Source organism: Mauremys reevesii, linkage group 21 (assembly GCF_016161935.1).
Source record: "Mauremys reevesii isolate NIE-2019 linkage group 21, ASM1616193v1, whole genome shotgun sequence".
NCBI classification, from domain to species: domain Eukaryota; kingdom Metazoa; phylum Chordata; order Testudines; family Geoemydidae; genus Mauremys; species Mauremys reevesii.
The window spans coordinates 9,595,482-9,612,713 of NC_052643.1; the positions used below are offsets into that span (position 1 = coordinate 9,595,482).

General features: G+C 40.8%; 1 protein-coding gene across 1 annotated transcript in view; it reads right to left on the bottom strand.

Moving 5' to 3' along the window:
- PEX14 (peroxisomal biogenesis factor 14) overlaps nucleotides 1-17,232 on the bottom strand; it is a 101,104-nt gene that overhangs the window by 42,021 nt on the left and 41,851 nt on the right. The window contains exon 3 of the mRNA XM_039509588.1: nucleotides 8,878-8,962. Coding sequence (XP_039365522.1) covers nucleotides 8,878-8,962 — 85 coding nt within the window. The remainder of the gene's footprint in view (nucleotides 1-8,877; nucleotides 8,963-17,232) is intronic.

Here is a 17,232-nt window from a genome sequence, read left to right on the forward strand (position 1 = left end):
CAAGAAGCATTTCAGTCAGTTCCAAGTAGAACTGATCAAAATTTTTCAAAAAAACATTTTTCCATTAGAAAATGCTGATTCAACTAAACAGAAACATTTCACGGGAAGGTCTCAATTTCATTGATGTTTTCAAGGAGAAGTTATCCAAACATTTTGTTTTGATAACATCAAAATATTCTGTTTCAATTTCATCATTTTGACTTTTATATTATGTTTTATTACATCCATCCCTTATATTATAAATTATAATAGCAAGAAAATATTTTGGAATACTTAATTTTGAAAAAAATTCTGAATTTTCAACTTTTTATTCTAATTCAATATCTCAGAATTTCCCATAGGACAGAAATTTCATTTTTCTACCAGATCTAATTTCAAGCTTTTACAGTGTTATACAAAACAACTTTTAAAAAAATTATTAAGCATCCCTTGACCACAGTGGAGTTTCAAACACAAAGAGATCATTTCTAAAGTCTCCTGACCAGAACTAAACGTTTAGAAGCATTCCTGTGCTTCCCAGTTCCATTCTTGATTCCATCCCTGCTATTTCCTATAAAAAATAAAGGCTGGGTAATTTTTCAACAATTGATAACATTTATGCTAAGCAAAGCCCATGCCTCCGAACATAAGATGATCTCTTGCAGTGATCAGGAAGGATCTCCCCTTCTTTTGTCTCCAGCATCAACAAGCAGCTATCCCGGAAGTTGCATGTTTTTTGTCATCTCTTAAATCCCAGGCACTGGCCATAATCAGAGGCAGGATGTGAATCATTCTCCCCATTTGTATGGGGGTCCAGTGGCTTGGAGGAAGGGGGAAGGAGGATTTTATATCCCTCATCCTAAAAGCTCCACCTTTCTCCAAAAGCTCAGCAGCCCCAAGGAATAGTCCTATCTAATCAACTCCCCGGGATATCCTAACAGTTGATCAGTTGGTGAAGCTTTGCTGGCACTGCTGTTGCACATTTCCTCTTGGCACAAAGCTGAGAAAATCTGTAGAGTTCATGACAAGTTCAGATAACACAAGCAGTGGGAAAATTGATGGGGGAAGAGTCAGCATGATGAATAGGCTGGCACAGAACACCAGATGACGGATATGCACATGCGAGACTGGCAGGATAGGGAGACATCGCTTCTTAGCAGATGGATGGAGATTCTCAATCACTTTCAGGAAAAAAAAATTAAACTAACAACATAGAGCTGTGGTCCTAATCTCCAATTCATGAATGCATTTGTACTATTGGGTACAAATGAGCAACCTGAAGCAGGAATCTTCTCTGTATATGCTGAACATTATCAGCATTGGGCAAACATTAGCAGAGTGCCAAGAGCAGATGTGACTACAGATAACTTGGATTCAGATGGGAACAGTCGCAAGTTTGCTAGTGCTGAAAAGTGTTCAGTCTCTTCATTCTATGGCTCCCATTTGAGGTTCTAGGGAGTCCATCAGATCTCACAAGATAAACAGGGTCATCTTGGCTCAATACATGGAAGCGAGGCCTTCAAAGCCCACTGTAATAAACGAAGGGGGAGGGGGTAGCTCTCTTTTATGGACACCCAGCTGGCCAGTACCTATAAAATACCTCTTAGTAGCTGTTCTCTAATCGTTCTACCTGTAAAGGGTTAAAAAGTCTCACTGCTATGCATAGGTAAAAAGAAGTGAGTGGACATCTGGACAGAAGAGTCAATGGGAAGGCTAGAACTTTTTAAAATTGTAAAATGACTCCCCTTTTATCTGTCTGAGTTGTTCTCTGGGGAGAGGGGGACAGGACAGACCTATGCTGTAAGAGCTTAGCTTACAGGTATGAAAACCCATAAGTATCATACCTAGAAACTACTCATTTGAAACCCCAGATATGTAAGTATATCAGGAAATGTCTAGGAAGACGCAGTTAGCTTTATCTCTTTTATTCCTTTATGGCTTGTGGATTCCTCTGTGCTAACCCCAGGTGCTTTTGTTTTGCTTGTAACCTTTAAGATGGACCTCAAGAAAGCTATTCTTGATGCTTAATCCTTGTAGGGTTTTTTTTTTTAAATCTAGCAAATGCCTAAGTTCCCAGATGTATTTTCTTTCTTTCTTTCTTTTTAATTAATAAAATTTACCTTTTTTAAGAACAGAATTGGATTTTTGTGTCTTAAGAGGTTTGTGCATAGGTTGTTTAATTAGCTGGTGGGAACAGCTGATTTCTTTTTTTTTCTTTCTTTCTTTCTTTCTCAGCTCTTCCCCGGAGGGCGGGTGAAAGGGCTTGAGGGTACCCCACAGGAAGGAATTCCCAACTGCGCCTTCCTGGATTCTCAAAGAGGTTCTGCACTTGGGTGGTGGCTGCATCTACTCATCCCAGGTCAGCGAGAAGTTGTAATTTTGGGAGTTTAATACAAGCCTGGAATGGCCAATATTTATTTTTTGAAATCCTTGAGGGCCCCCACCTTCTGCACTCAAAGTGCCAGAGTGGGGAATTAGCCTTAACAACCACAACAATACTGCAGAAAGGGGTGTTGGGTGTTCTTTCCTCAAACTTAATAAGGAGCCAGTGTCCTAGAATAATGTGAAAGGATACTGGGCTGTGCCTTTCATGAGAGACATAAAACAGAGAACCCGACTCTTTGTGGTTGTTGAAGATGCCCTGGTCCTTTCAAGTATCTTAGCAAATTTTTAACTCAGATAATTACATTCTCCATCCCTACAAGTCTCCCCCTGCAAGATCACTTGGATACAGTATTCTTCATTTCCTGTCCTAAAATTCTTGCAACAGAGTTAAACAGCTGCTGTATTGTACCTTCAAGGTAGCTCCATTTCAATGGTAGGTGAAGTGATCTCATCATAACCCTTTTATACCTCTTAAGAGGGTGATGAGAGTCTGAATCAGCTGATGGGTATAATGTGCTCCAAGAGCCTCAGATGAAATGCACTAGAGAAATGTAGACAATTATTTACTTTGCAAATACTCTGTTTCCATGGGAAAGTGCCATCCAACCTCTCTTCAGCACTCTCGTTTTATCTGTCTACAAAGGTTTTTATCATATCTGAGCGGCTGTTCCAAACTTCTGAATCGCTGTCTGGAGTAAGCATCCTCCCTGGTTTGGGCCATTCCATTCAGCTCTTTTCTCTTACTCTGGTCTGAGGTTGTTGGCTCCGGTTGTATTGCATGCATAATATAGTGAGAATTCTCATGTAATTGCAAAACAAACTAAAGTTATTAACAGCCATATTTTCATCTCTGGCCTCTAGTTTTCCATCCCTTTTTTGTTGTCCATGCTACTCATGGGGTCTGCATAGTCATTTGCACACACCATTTAGACAGCTGGACAGCCAGTTATCCAATCTGCATGTGCGATAAGGGACAAGCAACCACTAGCACAATCAGTTGCATGCACAGAAATAGGCACACAAAAAACAAAGGCTGGCTGAAAATCTGTCTCTTAATGCCTTAGCTCCATTTCTTGCCGCTCTCCTCCTAAATCCATATCCTGCTAAGTCAAGAGAGAATGACTAGACTAGTCTGGATCTACGACCCCCTCTACATATCCCTGAGTCAAACTAAGTGTGTCTTCAGAAGCTGGAGGAGAAGACCTCCACAATCCTCCTGGGAGGGGTGGGTCTTGGCAGCACATTACTAACTGGATCTTTTTGCATGAGCTGTCACTGGACTCCGTTGACTTGCACTGCGTTTTGTGCTCAAGGAAAAGCTTTGTAAAAACTGTTCAAGCTTCACTGAGACACGTTAAAGAATTAATTACAAAGTAAAGCTGAAGGAGAAAATTAATTTTAGAAACACAAGAGGTTACTTTTCTTTTCCTCCCTTTTCTGGAGGTGGGGGAGGAAAGGCCGTTATTTTCACTTTCATCCTGGGGGCAGAAGCTGGGAGCTGTCCAGTCGATAACCTGGCCATCAGAACAAGGTTTGTAATTAAAAGGTCAGTGACCTGGAAAGCTAGGGCCTCACTCTCAGGGCTTCTCAGTAATGATGGAGCTATTAAATTAAGACTTATGAAATCAATGCTAAAAAAGCTTTCATGGTAACAAGATTCCATTCAAGGACATGCAAACTGCCTCATGAAATGGACTTAAATTATAAAAAAGGAAAGTAATAAAAGAGAGTTAAATTGAAATCCGAAGAAGAATTTACTCCCCTTAAAACTCTCCAACTTCAGGCTGTGGCCCCTCCTCTCCCATCCTCAAGGTGATCTGCAGCGGTTTGTCTTCAGCAAAGAGGCTGTTTAGTTACTGGTGGGGGGTTCAACTTCCAGGAATGCAGTTGATTAAAAGGAGGAAGAGAAGTGAGCTGATTTTCTACAGCAGATTCCTGGATTCAGTACTTTTGTTTCCTGAGGAGTAAATACCTTTTGTCCTTTTGTGGGGTGGGGCACTTCAAACTCCATAATTCATGCATTGCCTCTTTATCAGCAGCTTAGGAGCCCTCACCTCCAGCTGCCTTCTATCCTCCAGTCTGACAACCACCTCCCACTGCTGTCATAATCTTTACTTGAACTGCACTGCAAAAGCTGTGTGGGACCCACAGGCAACAGAGCCGCGGAAAAACTTCTGTATTAACTTGCTTTCTACAAGCCGAGGTAATGAAACAGATTAATAGACCCAACATGTTAAGGGCAAAGCTTCCCACTGACCTCCTGCGCAGCTCATCAAACAGAAGTTTGACTCGGTTGGGAAGCAGGTGTATATGAACATACAAAGTACCAATCAAGCTAATAAGTGTTCTAAAGAGAGTTTCTGACCCTGCAAATTTCTGGATTTACTCCTCCCCAATGTAATTCAACAGTGACCATAGTCTATCTAAGGTACTTATAAGGCCCCCAGCAATGTAGTACCTGAGCACCTCACAATCTTGAATGAATTTATTCTCCTTACTCCTGTGAAGTCGGGCAGTGCTATGATCTCCATTTCACAAATGGGGAACAGAGGCTAAGTAACCTGCCCACAGTCACACAGGAAGTCTATGACTGAGCAGGGATTTGGACAGAGGCTCCCAAGCCATAGCCTAGCACCCTAACCACTGGACCATCCTCCCTTTGCAGTCACATGTTATAGATTCAAAAGACACAATTTTAACCTGCATGAGCTACTGGATGGGTAGTTGAGCATTACAGGACATCTGAGCCTCAACAGCTCAACAACAGACATATTTCCACCAGGGTTTAAACCCCACATGTTGTCTAACTACTCCCCAGGCGCCACTGATTCATCAGCAGAATCAGCTACTTGGACAAAAAACAAACAGCATCTTTTTTTTTTCTTTCAGATACTCTGAAGGAAAACAGCTGCTTTTCCCCTTCATCTGAAGAAGTTCAAAATAAAAAGGAGGAAATGTCATAAATTACACAAAATGCTAGTGTAAGCTTCAAAGAAAATGATAAATGATTCTAATAACTTCATGTTTCTCATTAATGTCTCTGTATTCAGAAAGTTTTAAAGTGTTCAAGATGATGCAGAAATCTCATTGAACTTTTGAAGGACCTTAAATTCAGGACACTTTCCTCACCCTCTCCATCTTCATCAGGCTTATTATCCCAGGCCTGTAATATATGACCCCCAACCTCTTAACTGGACAGAAATAGGGGCAGCCTCCCTGCACTACCACCCAGCTGCTGTTTCACAAGAAAACAAAACCAACCCAGCTGATAATTCTAAAGTAACCTTCATTTCCCACTGAACTGACATGCACCTCTGGGACCACAATTTCTATATTAAATAATGTTTAAAAATAACAAAATTGAATTTGCCTTTTCACGAAAGAGATGTTTATTTAAAAAAGGCAAGATTATAATTTAAGGCATTGTTTCACTGCAAGTCCCAGACATGAAATTTCCTAAGCAAAACTGAGACTGCAGTACCTGGGAGTACCCCTGCTGCCAGTGCTCTTACCCCTACATTCACTACATCCACTCCTACTGGAACAGATTGCAACTAGGGTAGCGGAGAGCTCCCCCACAGCCAGGGTATCAATCTCTTTGCTTACAGCTCTCAGAAAGGCAGTGGCCCTGCCCGACTCTCTGCAGCAAAATCTGCTGGAAGAAACTACAACCAGACCAACTGCAAAATCCTCCCAGGAAATGATGCCTCTGTATTATTCCCTACAGAGATATGTACAAAGTTATTTTTAACATAGGGGTTTGTAGAAATGTTTATGATATGGTATGATAGATATGCTAGGATATATGATATAATATATGATATAAGGAAGGAGTGTTGTCTAGGGGTTTGAACAGGGGACTGCTAGTAAGGACTCCTGGGTTCTATTCTTAACTCTGTCGTTGCCTTGCTGTGTGCCCTTAGGTCAGGCAGCTTAACCCTCTCAGGGTATGTATACACTGCAATAAACCACCCATGGCTGGCCCGTGTCAGCTGACTAGGGCTCATAGGGCTCAGTTTGCAGGGCTATAAAATTGCACTGTCGATGTTCGGTTGTGGGCTGAAGCTTAGGCTCTGGGATTGGTGCTGAGTGGTGTCAGTGGCCTGTGAAATACAGGAAGGCCAACAAGATGATCTGGTGGTTCTTCCTGGCCTTAATCTCTATGATTCTCGAAGTCACAAGATCCTTGATGCAACATGCTGCAGACTTGCACAGTAATTACTAATGAATACATGGACAGGATTTTTTCCTCAGAGGATAAGTCTTGAAATTTCTACTCCAGGAAGTCCTGGTAGAATACGCTTGACTAGAATTCAGGAAAAACACTGGACAGTTACTTAGAATACCAATGGGTAGATCTCAGGGTATAAATGGAACTGAATACTCAACCATGTTAATTCTCCTTCATATGCGCCCAGGGTTGAACTAGTCACATCTAGGGTTAGGACAGAATTTTTCCTGCCCCTTAGGGCACAACTGGCATGATGTACATGTGCGCCTCTTTGCTCTGGAGCACTGAGCAAAGGTAACATTATATGATCAAGTGGGCAGATCCCATATGATCAAGTTCCCAATGACTCCTGGGTGCAGGTATTGCTGGACTCTGTTCCTTCCTTTCTCCTACAGTTAAGTTTCCATATGAGCAATTAGCACAAAGGGGAGGGAGGGAATTAACAAACAGGAACAAACAGTTCTACCAAACAGTTTCTCCTCTTTGGTAATTATTAGCAAAGTAATTCACAAGAAGTATTAGTCGGGCCACAGTGTCTCTCTGCCTCCTTCTCCCCACCCCTCCTCTTCTCCCAGTCAGGGATTTATTAAAATTAAACAGATTAGATGGAGCTCCTGATACTAAAAACTGCTCAGCGAAGCCTGCGGTGGGGAAGTGCAGAGCAAACACCAGAGACATTTGTCTCTAAATTGCTCTAAATACCTTCTGCAAATGAAATTCTAACCCAGCTACGTTGAGAGAGAAAATGAGGAATAACTGGTCATTGTCAGCAGAGGAGAAGATCAGGCGGTTATAATATTGCACGATATACTGAGGGCTAAGAATCTCTCGGCAACAATAGATTTTGTATCAGGTTACCCCGGGTAATCAGCACAGCTTTTAGGCTCAGCTTTCCCCTGCTTCATTGCTTCGATGATAGAGTTGAAATCCCCAAGCTTTTATGATTAATTGCTCCCCGTAGGTCCACATATTTCAAGGAAAAACACAGAGGAGAGTGGCCAACAAGCTCCAAATACTGGCAAATCCAATGCCATCCTGATGGCAGAGCAGGACAAACAACACACCTAGCAGAGTTGCACCCCCTTGCTGGTCTGCTTTGTAACTGACACTAGGGTCAGTGGGGAAAGGACCCTATTCCAATTGATGTACCTGCACCGTACTCTCTGCGGCAAAGCTGTTAGAACACAACTCCTGCCATTCCATCCTTAGTGCTTTCTGCCCCAAGATGAGCAGGGGTCCCTGTAAGTAGATTATTTCATGCCATCAAGTCTCATGGATTTCACTAAACAATTCATATCTCCAACCTGGCTAATATAGCCCCGGGGTTTCTTACTTTCCACAGCTCAAGGTCTTTGGCTGAAGAATTCAAATTACACTGTAATATTCACAACACTAATGTAAAAATGGGTTCCCATCCCCCATAATTTTGGAGTTTGAACTTACAGCCCACCCACCCCCAACCCCCATCCAGCACTTAAACTACCTTTTCTAACTCTGTAAAGCATGAAATTCACTCCAGGGCATGAGCCTCTTTATCATGTAAGTCCCACGCTAAGGACTTAAGTCATGTGGAGGGTTCTTGGTTGGGCAATCTGCACTGGATTAAACTTCACCTGAAATGTGCTAGTAAATTCCTAAATTGTTGTCTTAAAACTTCAGAACATCAAAAGAAAAAATAAAGTCAGTTCCTTTATAAACAGAAGGGAAAACTATCATCAGGCTGTGGCCAAAGCAGGTTCCACTGGCTTGAGACGATATTGGATTTGTCAGGATCCGTCCTGCTCCTGCTATATAAAGGGCCATGCACGGTCAGTAATCTGCCATTTCAGGCTGAAAGTCAGGTTGACCCCAAGCTTGACCTTAACCTGACCTTGTTTACTCTTACCATGTCCCTCTTCCTTCATTCCTCTCTCCGGCTCTCTTCTGAAGCAGTTGACCTTTTAACTACAGCTGGTCATTTTAAAGCCAATGTCATTAAGGAGTTAGAATTGACCATCTAGCCTGTAACTCTAAACTATCATCGCTTCTGAAGACCTCTACTGGTAGTTAACCCCCAAATTCCCATAACTCATTCTATAATGCCATGTCTAGTGCCAATATTACCTCTGACTTGCAGGGAGGAAAAAGGTGCTGCCTTGACCCCTCACTAAAAATTTCCTGGGACAAGAGATATTTTTCCCCTCAATACCTAATTTCCCACAGCAATAACTCCTGGCCTACATCCCAGTCCCAAGCCCCCTCATTAATACTAAGAACAGAGAATGAGACTGATGAATCTGTACCTTTTTTCTTGAGAAACGCTCTTCTGGTTGCGAGCGGACTTTGGCGGACCCGGGAGTTCTGTAGAAATTTCACTGCTGTTGCGATCTGATTAGGGTGAGAAGATTGGAGAAACAGAAGAGTGAAAAGCTCTGAGTTAAGAACATTCAAAATTCTGATTCTAAATAAATTCTGAACTACACCATCAAGGCATCAAACCCAGCATCAGATGTTGACAAACTGGACCAGACACCGGATCTGACTTTGGGGAATCTTTGGATCCAGATCAGAATTTGTGGCTCAGGCCCATCTCTAATCAGATAGTACAGTATTAATAGCTTGACTTAGAGAAGTTTCTCCTTGAACATCTTTTACCAAGCTGAAACACTGCTTAGTGTGAAACAAACTCCATTAGGATACCTGATACTGTTATTAGCAGGTGAGACGTTATTTTCCTTGTCCTGGATCACACTAACCTACCAAAGACATAAAGATTAAGTTTTATTTTCCAAGTGACCCAACTGGGCAGATAAATGGTTATATTTATGCTCTTCTGTGGTAGAAGCTATATACAGTTTTGGTCTCAGAACTTTGACTTCATGATGCTCTAGAAGATGAACCTTTAAGTGACTTAGGACTTAAAGGCCCATATTTCCATAGAGTGTAAGGATTGGGATGACACTTTTTGCACCCACACAATGATTGCAGTCCCTTAAAGTGCAAGTGAAAGGTGCTGGATTCCTCTCTATGTATAGAGTGTATATAACAGGGCAAATCTCCACACACACCCCTGCCTATGTCCCTCAGGCCTGTTCTAGAGGAATCACCATTAAGGATATGAAGGGAGTTGACTCTCCATAGCCCATTCAATCCTTTGTCTCTCTGCTGATATTATCTAGAAGGAGGCCAATTTTGCACCAATTGTAATAGTGCTCTTGATGCAGTGCACAGAGCTGAGGCCCACCAACTCATTTCACACAGTCTGCTGAACAGTCACCACATTGTGACTACTATGGGTCATACCACACAGGACTAAGAGAAAAGCTCCATATTCCAATATTAATCCCCTCAGCCATCCAGTCCCATACACGGTACATCCTCCTGCTGCACTGTGGAAAACCATCTGATCTGCCTCTATAAAAGATATCTGCTCTGGATGTGGCACAGAAGGGGATAACTTGCTTGAAGTTGACTTAGAAGACAGACATATCCATATTGAGGTGAGAGATTGCTCCCTCCCTGTACTTAGATGAAGCTGGTCTACCATATACAAGGAAGAAGAGTGTGGTTTTCACCCCAAATGGTGGCATCTGCATTCCCTATAAGCTGTACTGAGTGCAAGAGGAGAAAGAAGATTTGCAGGTCTCAAGAAGTGCAAGCTACAATGTAGCTTCTAGAGTTAAGATCTAAAGTTGTTTTAAAAAATTTTCATGACAGAAAAAAAAAATCTAGCATCACCATTGAAATGAACAAGTTTCACCTTGGTTTTGAATCCAGCCCTTGGAATATGCATTTCTGGTCAGAGAGCAAAGTTCTGATGGGTTTAATGGCACTTTCAATGTACTCCTCAGTGCATTCCATCAATGTGTTTTTTTTTTAAATTGCATCTCTTATTTCTTTAAATACATTAATCAGGCTAGTGTAGGCAAAACGGATCCATTGGACAATGCAATAAACATGAATTATCATCTATCCAACATGCATAATGGCTTAAAAATACATAATAGCAGGTGTAGTTTAAATGATTAGTTATTACACCTGTGGTGGGTCTGATTCAATTGGGGAAAATCATCTTTAATAGGTTAAAAGGTTTAGATCACCAGGCTTCCCTTAAAGTGGCTGTAGAGAGGGTATGATGGAGTACGCTGTCATTACTAATTCATTTAAGAAAAACGTGGGGGATACAGCAAAGAACAGCATAAACGAACGAATCCAATTTAAACATCAGGTAAAGCAGAAAACACCTTTTAAAAAAGCATGATAAATGAATTTGGAAGGGAGATGAAATTGACATCTTTATTTTAACGGGAATTTGACAAAGTCCCGGCACACTTCAAAGTTAGGGGGGAGGGGAACAGTTGGATTTTTTTAGTTTACATTCAATAATTTCAAGTCATAAAATAATACAGCAGAACACCCCACATAAAGTACATTTTGGTCTCGTTTATGTGCCGCTTGATCTGTCCCTTGGAAATGCTGGCGACAGGCAAATCACGCATTTAAATGGCTCCGATATCACTACGCCCAATGCAGAAATATAAAGCATCCAAACTAATAACTTTAGGATAATGTGCTGAATAAGAAAGATGCCCAAATAAGCAGACACATAGATGTGCGAACATATCAAAACCACTTTCCTTCTTATGTTAATTACTTGTTTCTTTGGGAACTCTTCCACATTCCCCTCCCGCTTCTAGTGAGCTTGTAAAACAGACACAAAGGACTTGTCGGAACCCTAATGTTGCAAGCTCTTGGATTCATACATTAATATTATCAGTTTATATTAAAAAAAAAGAATCTAAAATGAAACTTTTTCCATTCAGTTATTTTCTTAAGTATATCCATTTTTAATGTTATATCGATTGCAGCCATTTATTGGGAGATATTTTTGTTTTGCAAAATGTAAACATTTCAACAAAAACAGTTATTAAAAATAACATGACATACCATCTCCAAAATGCCTCCTGAGCCTATATTTCTCTAGTTTAGAAGTTTGTGCTTGCCTTTAGAGAAGAGATATATTCTTCCCTTATCCTCACCTGAATCTCCTTCGTTTTCCTCATGTATCTTGTGTATAAAATGTTCGTATGAAACAATTCTGGCCATGATAACATGCCAATTTTTTTACAAGAAGGGACAAGAGAGCTTTCCTACTTTCTAAGGATCATTCTATTTGAATGAACAAGAACAATTGCAGTCCATTAAAAATAAAATAAAATTAAATAACACAAAACGTTGCAGTCTCATGCATAGATGAAAAACCATACAGCAAATAGAATTCTGACTCAGTTGGAAACATATTGTTCCATACTATTTATGTAACATTTGTAACACTTGACCAAAATTTTCTAATATTAGGACATTGCCAAGTAGCGTGAATCATCATATTACCAACTCAGATTCTCAGACTCCCAGCACACAGTGGCCAGCAGACCACATTTAATCAGTAGATCTCTGTCCTTTATTTTTCTTAATGAAAAATAGTGTATTTAGTTGTTAAAAGTATAAAAGCATAAACCTGCTATCCCATCAACCCTTCTTCTGCAATGGAATCAGACACACTTTTGATCAGAAATACTGTGGGGAGAACGCTGCAGCAAATATTGGGATACCGTTTGATTTTCTAATTAGAAGATGAATGTGGCTATTCATGGGATATATTTGTGTTCAGCCAAATTACATAAATTCAGGCAAATATTCCACCTCAATGTCACAGATGTAACATGGAGACAGGAACTTTACTGCAGATGTTGCGGGAGTGCAGCAAGCTGGGGAAATTCCAGGCTAAGGCACTGCACTTTGACATTGGTCCAAGATCCCTCACCCACACCCCCAATCTCCCTCTCCTCTGGTGTTGGCGAGGAAGGTGAAGTCAGCCCTCTTTATTATTATTCTCACAGCAACAGGGTTTTTACATACGGAACCCAAGCTGCTTTATCAGCTGCTGGCATGTGAAAAATAAAACACATGGTTCAGAAGATGATGCAGGGGCAAGCAACCCCTTCCCCACCCCCTTCCAAAAAATCATCCCACACCCTCACAGCTATTCAGGACTTGAAAACAGAGATGAAGATAGAAAACAGACTAAAGTGCCACTGGGGGAGCAATGAGTGAGACATTTATTAGATCCCCTAATATTGGGGATCCTCTGTAAATTATTACTGAATAGTATTTGTTCACAGAGCAAGACTTCAGGATGACCTGGGAACTAAAGGTTGGGTCTGAGATTATACATTGTGAGGGGAGGTCTGTCTCTGAACAGCTTTGTGTCTGTTTAAATGCAACCTTCCTTTTCATTAAGCAGCGGAGGCACAGGCCATGAACTATGCCCAGATAGTTTACATTACATGTGCGGAAGGCAATCAACACTGAAAATATATATGGCGTATGTACAAGTATTGGGAATTATCTTTTTTAAAGTGTATTAAAAATAATATGGCAGTATTAACAAAAGCTAACCTTATTTTAGCCAGAGCAGAAGGCCACGGCTACAGGGCAAATTGAACTGATCAATACATAGTCTACTGCAATACCCCCTCTCCCATCCCACCCCCCTGGGAAAGGCTGCATGTTTGCAAAGCTCAGAAGATTAAATTGTCTGTGAAAGGCTTCTGTACTCCTACTCCAAAGGAGATACCCAGAATCCTGTTAACAAGCGTCAGGCTAAAGCCAGCTCGCATTGTAACAAGGGCTGACTTAAAAGCCTGGCACCGTGAGCAACAAGAGAACCCCTTCAAACAGAAATGCTGCATTTTAGTAAGAAATCAGTGCTCTGTCAGGACTAACTTGACAAATATGGTCATCGGTGGCACAAGGAAATAGTTGCAAAGCAGCTGTTAATCAGGGAAACACATTGTAGAACGCTGATGCTAGCACTCATGAAAAAATGCAAGGGGCTAATTATGAAGCCATATATCTCACTAAAGAGGCAATGTTCCTTGAGATTCCAGGCAGAGCTCTCTAGAGTCAGGGTCCTGGGACACCACACATTGAGCTCTCTCTAATACAAGCTTCCAGTTCCCAGTTCAAACCCCACCTTTTCTTAACTCAGGGTTCAGGGTCCCAGGACCCCTAATTTATATATCACAAAAAGTACTTGTTCTTTCTAAGCAGAATATCTGGAGGTCGCTAATGAGAGAGGCATGGCTCTAAGGCTCCTAATTTACATTTCCCTGGTACACAGAGCTTTCTTTCTGGCCCCCAACCAGGACGGGCCCCCTTGTGCTGCATGCTGCACAAACACATATTAAAAGACAGCTCCCAAAAGTTAACAGGCAAGAGAAACCTACATGAACTTTATTTTACAGTCCTGGGAAGTCAAATTTAATAGCTCTCACTCAAAATAGAGGGAGAAAAATGAATGAAATATAAAGCAAGAGTCCCAGGATCCAGAACCCGAAGGAATTAAGGTAGGAAAAAAATCAAGCTCGGCATGAAATCTACATCAGGGATCCTGAACTGAGAGAGCAAAACAGTAACGAAAGAGGAAGAAGGGTCAATAAATCTAAAATCAGAAGTCTCAGGAATCCAGAAACTCAGGCTAGAGAGAGTTCTATGAATGAAATCTAACTCAAGAATGCCAACATGACAACACCCAGGTGAAAAGTAAAAAATATTATATGCCACAGACTGCCTAGAATTCAGCAATACTGGAAAGAGCAAGGCACTCTGAAACCAGATTAAAGGGGTGGATTTCCATTCAACACTCAAGAGTAAAACCACCAGGATGGCATGAGAGGCATAACCTTGGGACAGACAGAGCTGCAAGCGCTGTGTAAGCACAGAGCCAGTACTCCCCCTAGCTGAGACCTGGGGGAGGCGCAGGATCTGAGAGGCTGGGTTCACCAAGGAACGCAGCCCAAATTAAGTGTTTTCACTCAGTGGAAATGAAATGTTTTGCAAGATGAAACAGAAAGAAAATTGAGGTTTTAGGTAATTACTAGTTGGCATTTACATATCACAGGCTGGTTCAACACCTATTCATTTTCCTCTTTTATTTTCAATTTTTTAAAATTGCTAATTAAAATGAACATATGACAGGGATGGGGGGAAAAATTACTCTTCCTCCCTTTCTCCAGGACGACAAAATCCAGATCTACTTTAAATACATTTATCTATAATTATCACACACACAAAAACCCTGCTTAATTTACATTAAGATGGTGACAGAAAAAAAAATCAATAAAAGCCAGAAAAAAACCAAGCTAAGGCGCCTTCATCTCACCTTGCTGTGCCTAGTTAATACCAAAGGCAGGAGACATCCTCCACTGAGCTGAGACTCCTGGCACTCCCTTAGCACAATGGAATGAGTTAAAAAGAAGAAGTTGCAAAATCCCAGTTATTCACTGCTATCCTATTCTCACTGATTTGAATAAAAATCTTGTAGTTATCTAGCCATGTTTTGTGGGACACTTTCTCCCTTGACTTACTTTTCCTCCTTATTTTTTCACTGTTCTCATATCCACAGAAATGAGACCACACAAACACCTGCCCATCCCCATTCTCAGCTCCTTTGTTCAGGAACCATTTCACATTTGCTCCAGCTGACTATAGGGGCCTGATCTTTCTATGCCCTCTGCTCAGGTATAACCAGCCCCCTCTCTTCACAAAACCTCACCATTGTCTAAGAGCCTTCTCCTCTGCAATATTCCTCTCTCTCTCTGCCCTGTGGACTCCCCATCTAGTTTTGAATCTCATCTCAAAATACCTTCTCCCTCCTTCACATATATCCTTACTTTTTCTCCCCTTCAGCTTTTTAAAGTTAACCTTGTAACTTTTTTATTTAACTCCACAAAAGTATTCCAGGATACAGTTGTATGAAAAATGCTATAAAAATAAAGTTTTATTGTATCATACATTAAGGACATAAAACATCCCTGATAGCAGCGTACAAGAGCTGACATGATAGACTAATATATTTTAAGGTCTATTGTGTAAATATGTATTTAGGGAATTCTAAAGCATGGTATTATTGACCCAAGTCTCTCTTAAAACACATTGATATATGTAGTAAAGGCCCTTATGAAAAGTAGTGACTTCGTCTGTGCAGTAGCCACCTTTCAAAATGAAATATGTCTGTCATCTTAAATTTTTTTGGCTCTGGTTAAAACATGATGGACAGCTTGCCAAAATTTCACTCTTAAAAGAACAAAGCTGATATTAAGTATTATACATTTGCAATAAACAAACACCAGAAAACACTACACACTCTTTAAAGGAAACACAACCTTAAAATAGCCAGACTCTACAGAGATACATACATATATGTACACACTTACACATTACAAAAACAACACATTACAAAAACAGGATACAATGTGTACTTTTTTTAATCTCAGAAAGGAGGATGAGACATTGCAGTCCCAAGTTCAACTCAAAATAAATTATCTTCAAGTAATAAATGCCTGAAAAACCAATTTATAAAGAAATCACTAATAAAACCTGTAATTACAGCTGTATTAACAAATGCTTCTATAAAATTCAAGCATAGTCAATAAGCTGCATACACCTTTATTCCTGGAGTGCAAAGTCAGATTTTTTTTTGGAGGGGACAGTAAAGAATCATATTTCCTTCCATTCCCAAAGAAAAATAAGCATACTAAATAAATAAACTTTTAAAAGCCTCTTTTTTTCTTATATTTTTGCCTTTGGAAACCTTCCTACAAATGTTGATGCTACCACCAAAGGAGATTTTAGAAAGTGGGGGGACTGGAGGAGAAGAGATGACATTTGCCATTTGCTTGGCTTTGAAACCAACTGTCAGGAAATTATTTGAAGTCCTGTTTACAGAAATAACTGCAGTAACCTCAGTGCTGAAAGTGCTGGATCATTATGGATATACATGGATCAGCAGGTCGGTGCCCCAGGGAAGTGGGTGAAGGGTCTGGCCTCAAAATGTAGATGATGCCAGCACACCACGGGCAAGTAAGGGACCTGATCCAATGGGATGGGTACTAGATGATGGGGCAAGGTGAGGAATTTGAATTCTTGACTTCCATAGGCTCCCATTTTATAACTCTTCAGGGTAGCATCCCAGTTATGTATTAGCTCCCTTTAAATCTATCCTTTGTAAAGGAAGCTTAGACAGCACTGAAGTTCTGTGCTGTAAAATTAATGAAGGTGTCAAGCTGTTGCGCTGAATCACTCCAAAGGAATGTAATGACTCAGTGTCCAAGATGCTCACTACAGGAGAACCGTGAGATCACCCTGTTGACTTCAGGACTAAAAATATGCAGAATATAATAATCAGAGTCAGCTGATGGCAACACCCCCAGTCCCTCCACCCCATCCTGCTGACATTCTAAAAGAGCTCAGTTCTGACAGCTTTTGAAGAATTGTTCCTTTTACCCTAACTACAGTATCTTCAAATGTGCTAGGATAAAATAATAAGTAACTGTCTCATCCTTTTAAGCACAGGACAAACAAGAATTGGTGGATCTCCATTCACATGCTATTTACACTGTAGGATGACTAAGGACAGGGAGATGGGAGGCTTGTGTCCTGGCTAATGACAATATCCAAGCATTAAAATTTTCATTGAATGTTTAGACTCTGGAAGGCTCATCACCCAAGAGAGATGCACCTGAACAGGGTCATTGTTCAGACCAACTTGGCTTCCTGAGATTCCACAGGCAAGAGGCTGGCTAACTAAACTGAAA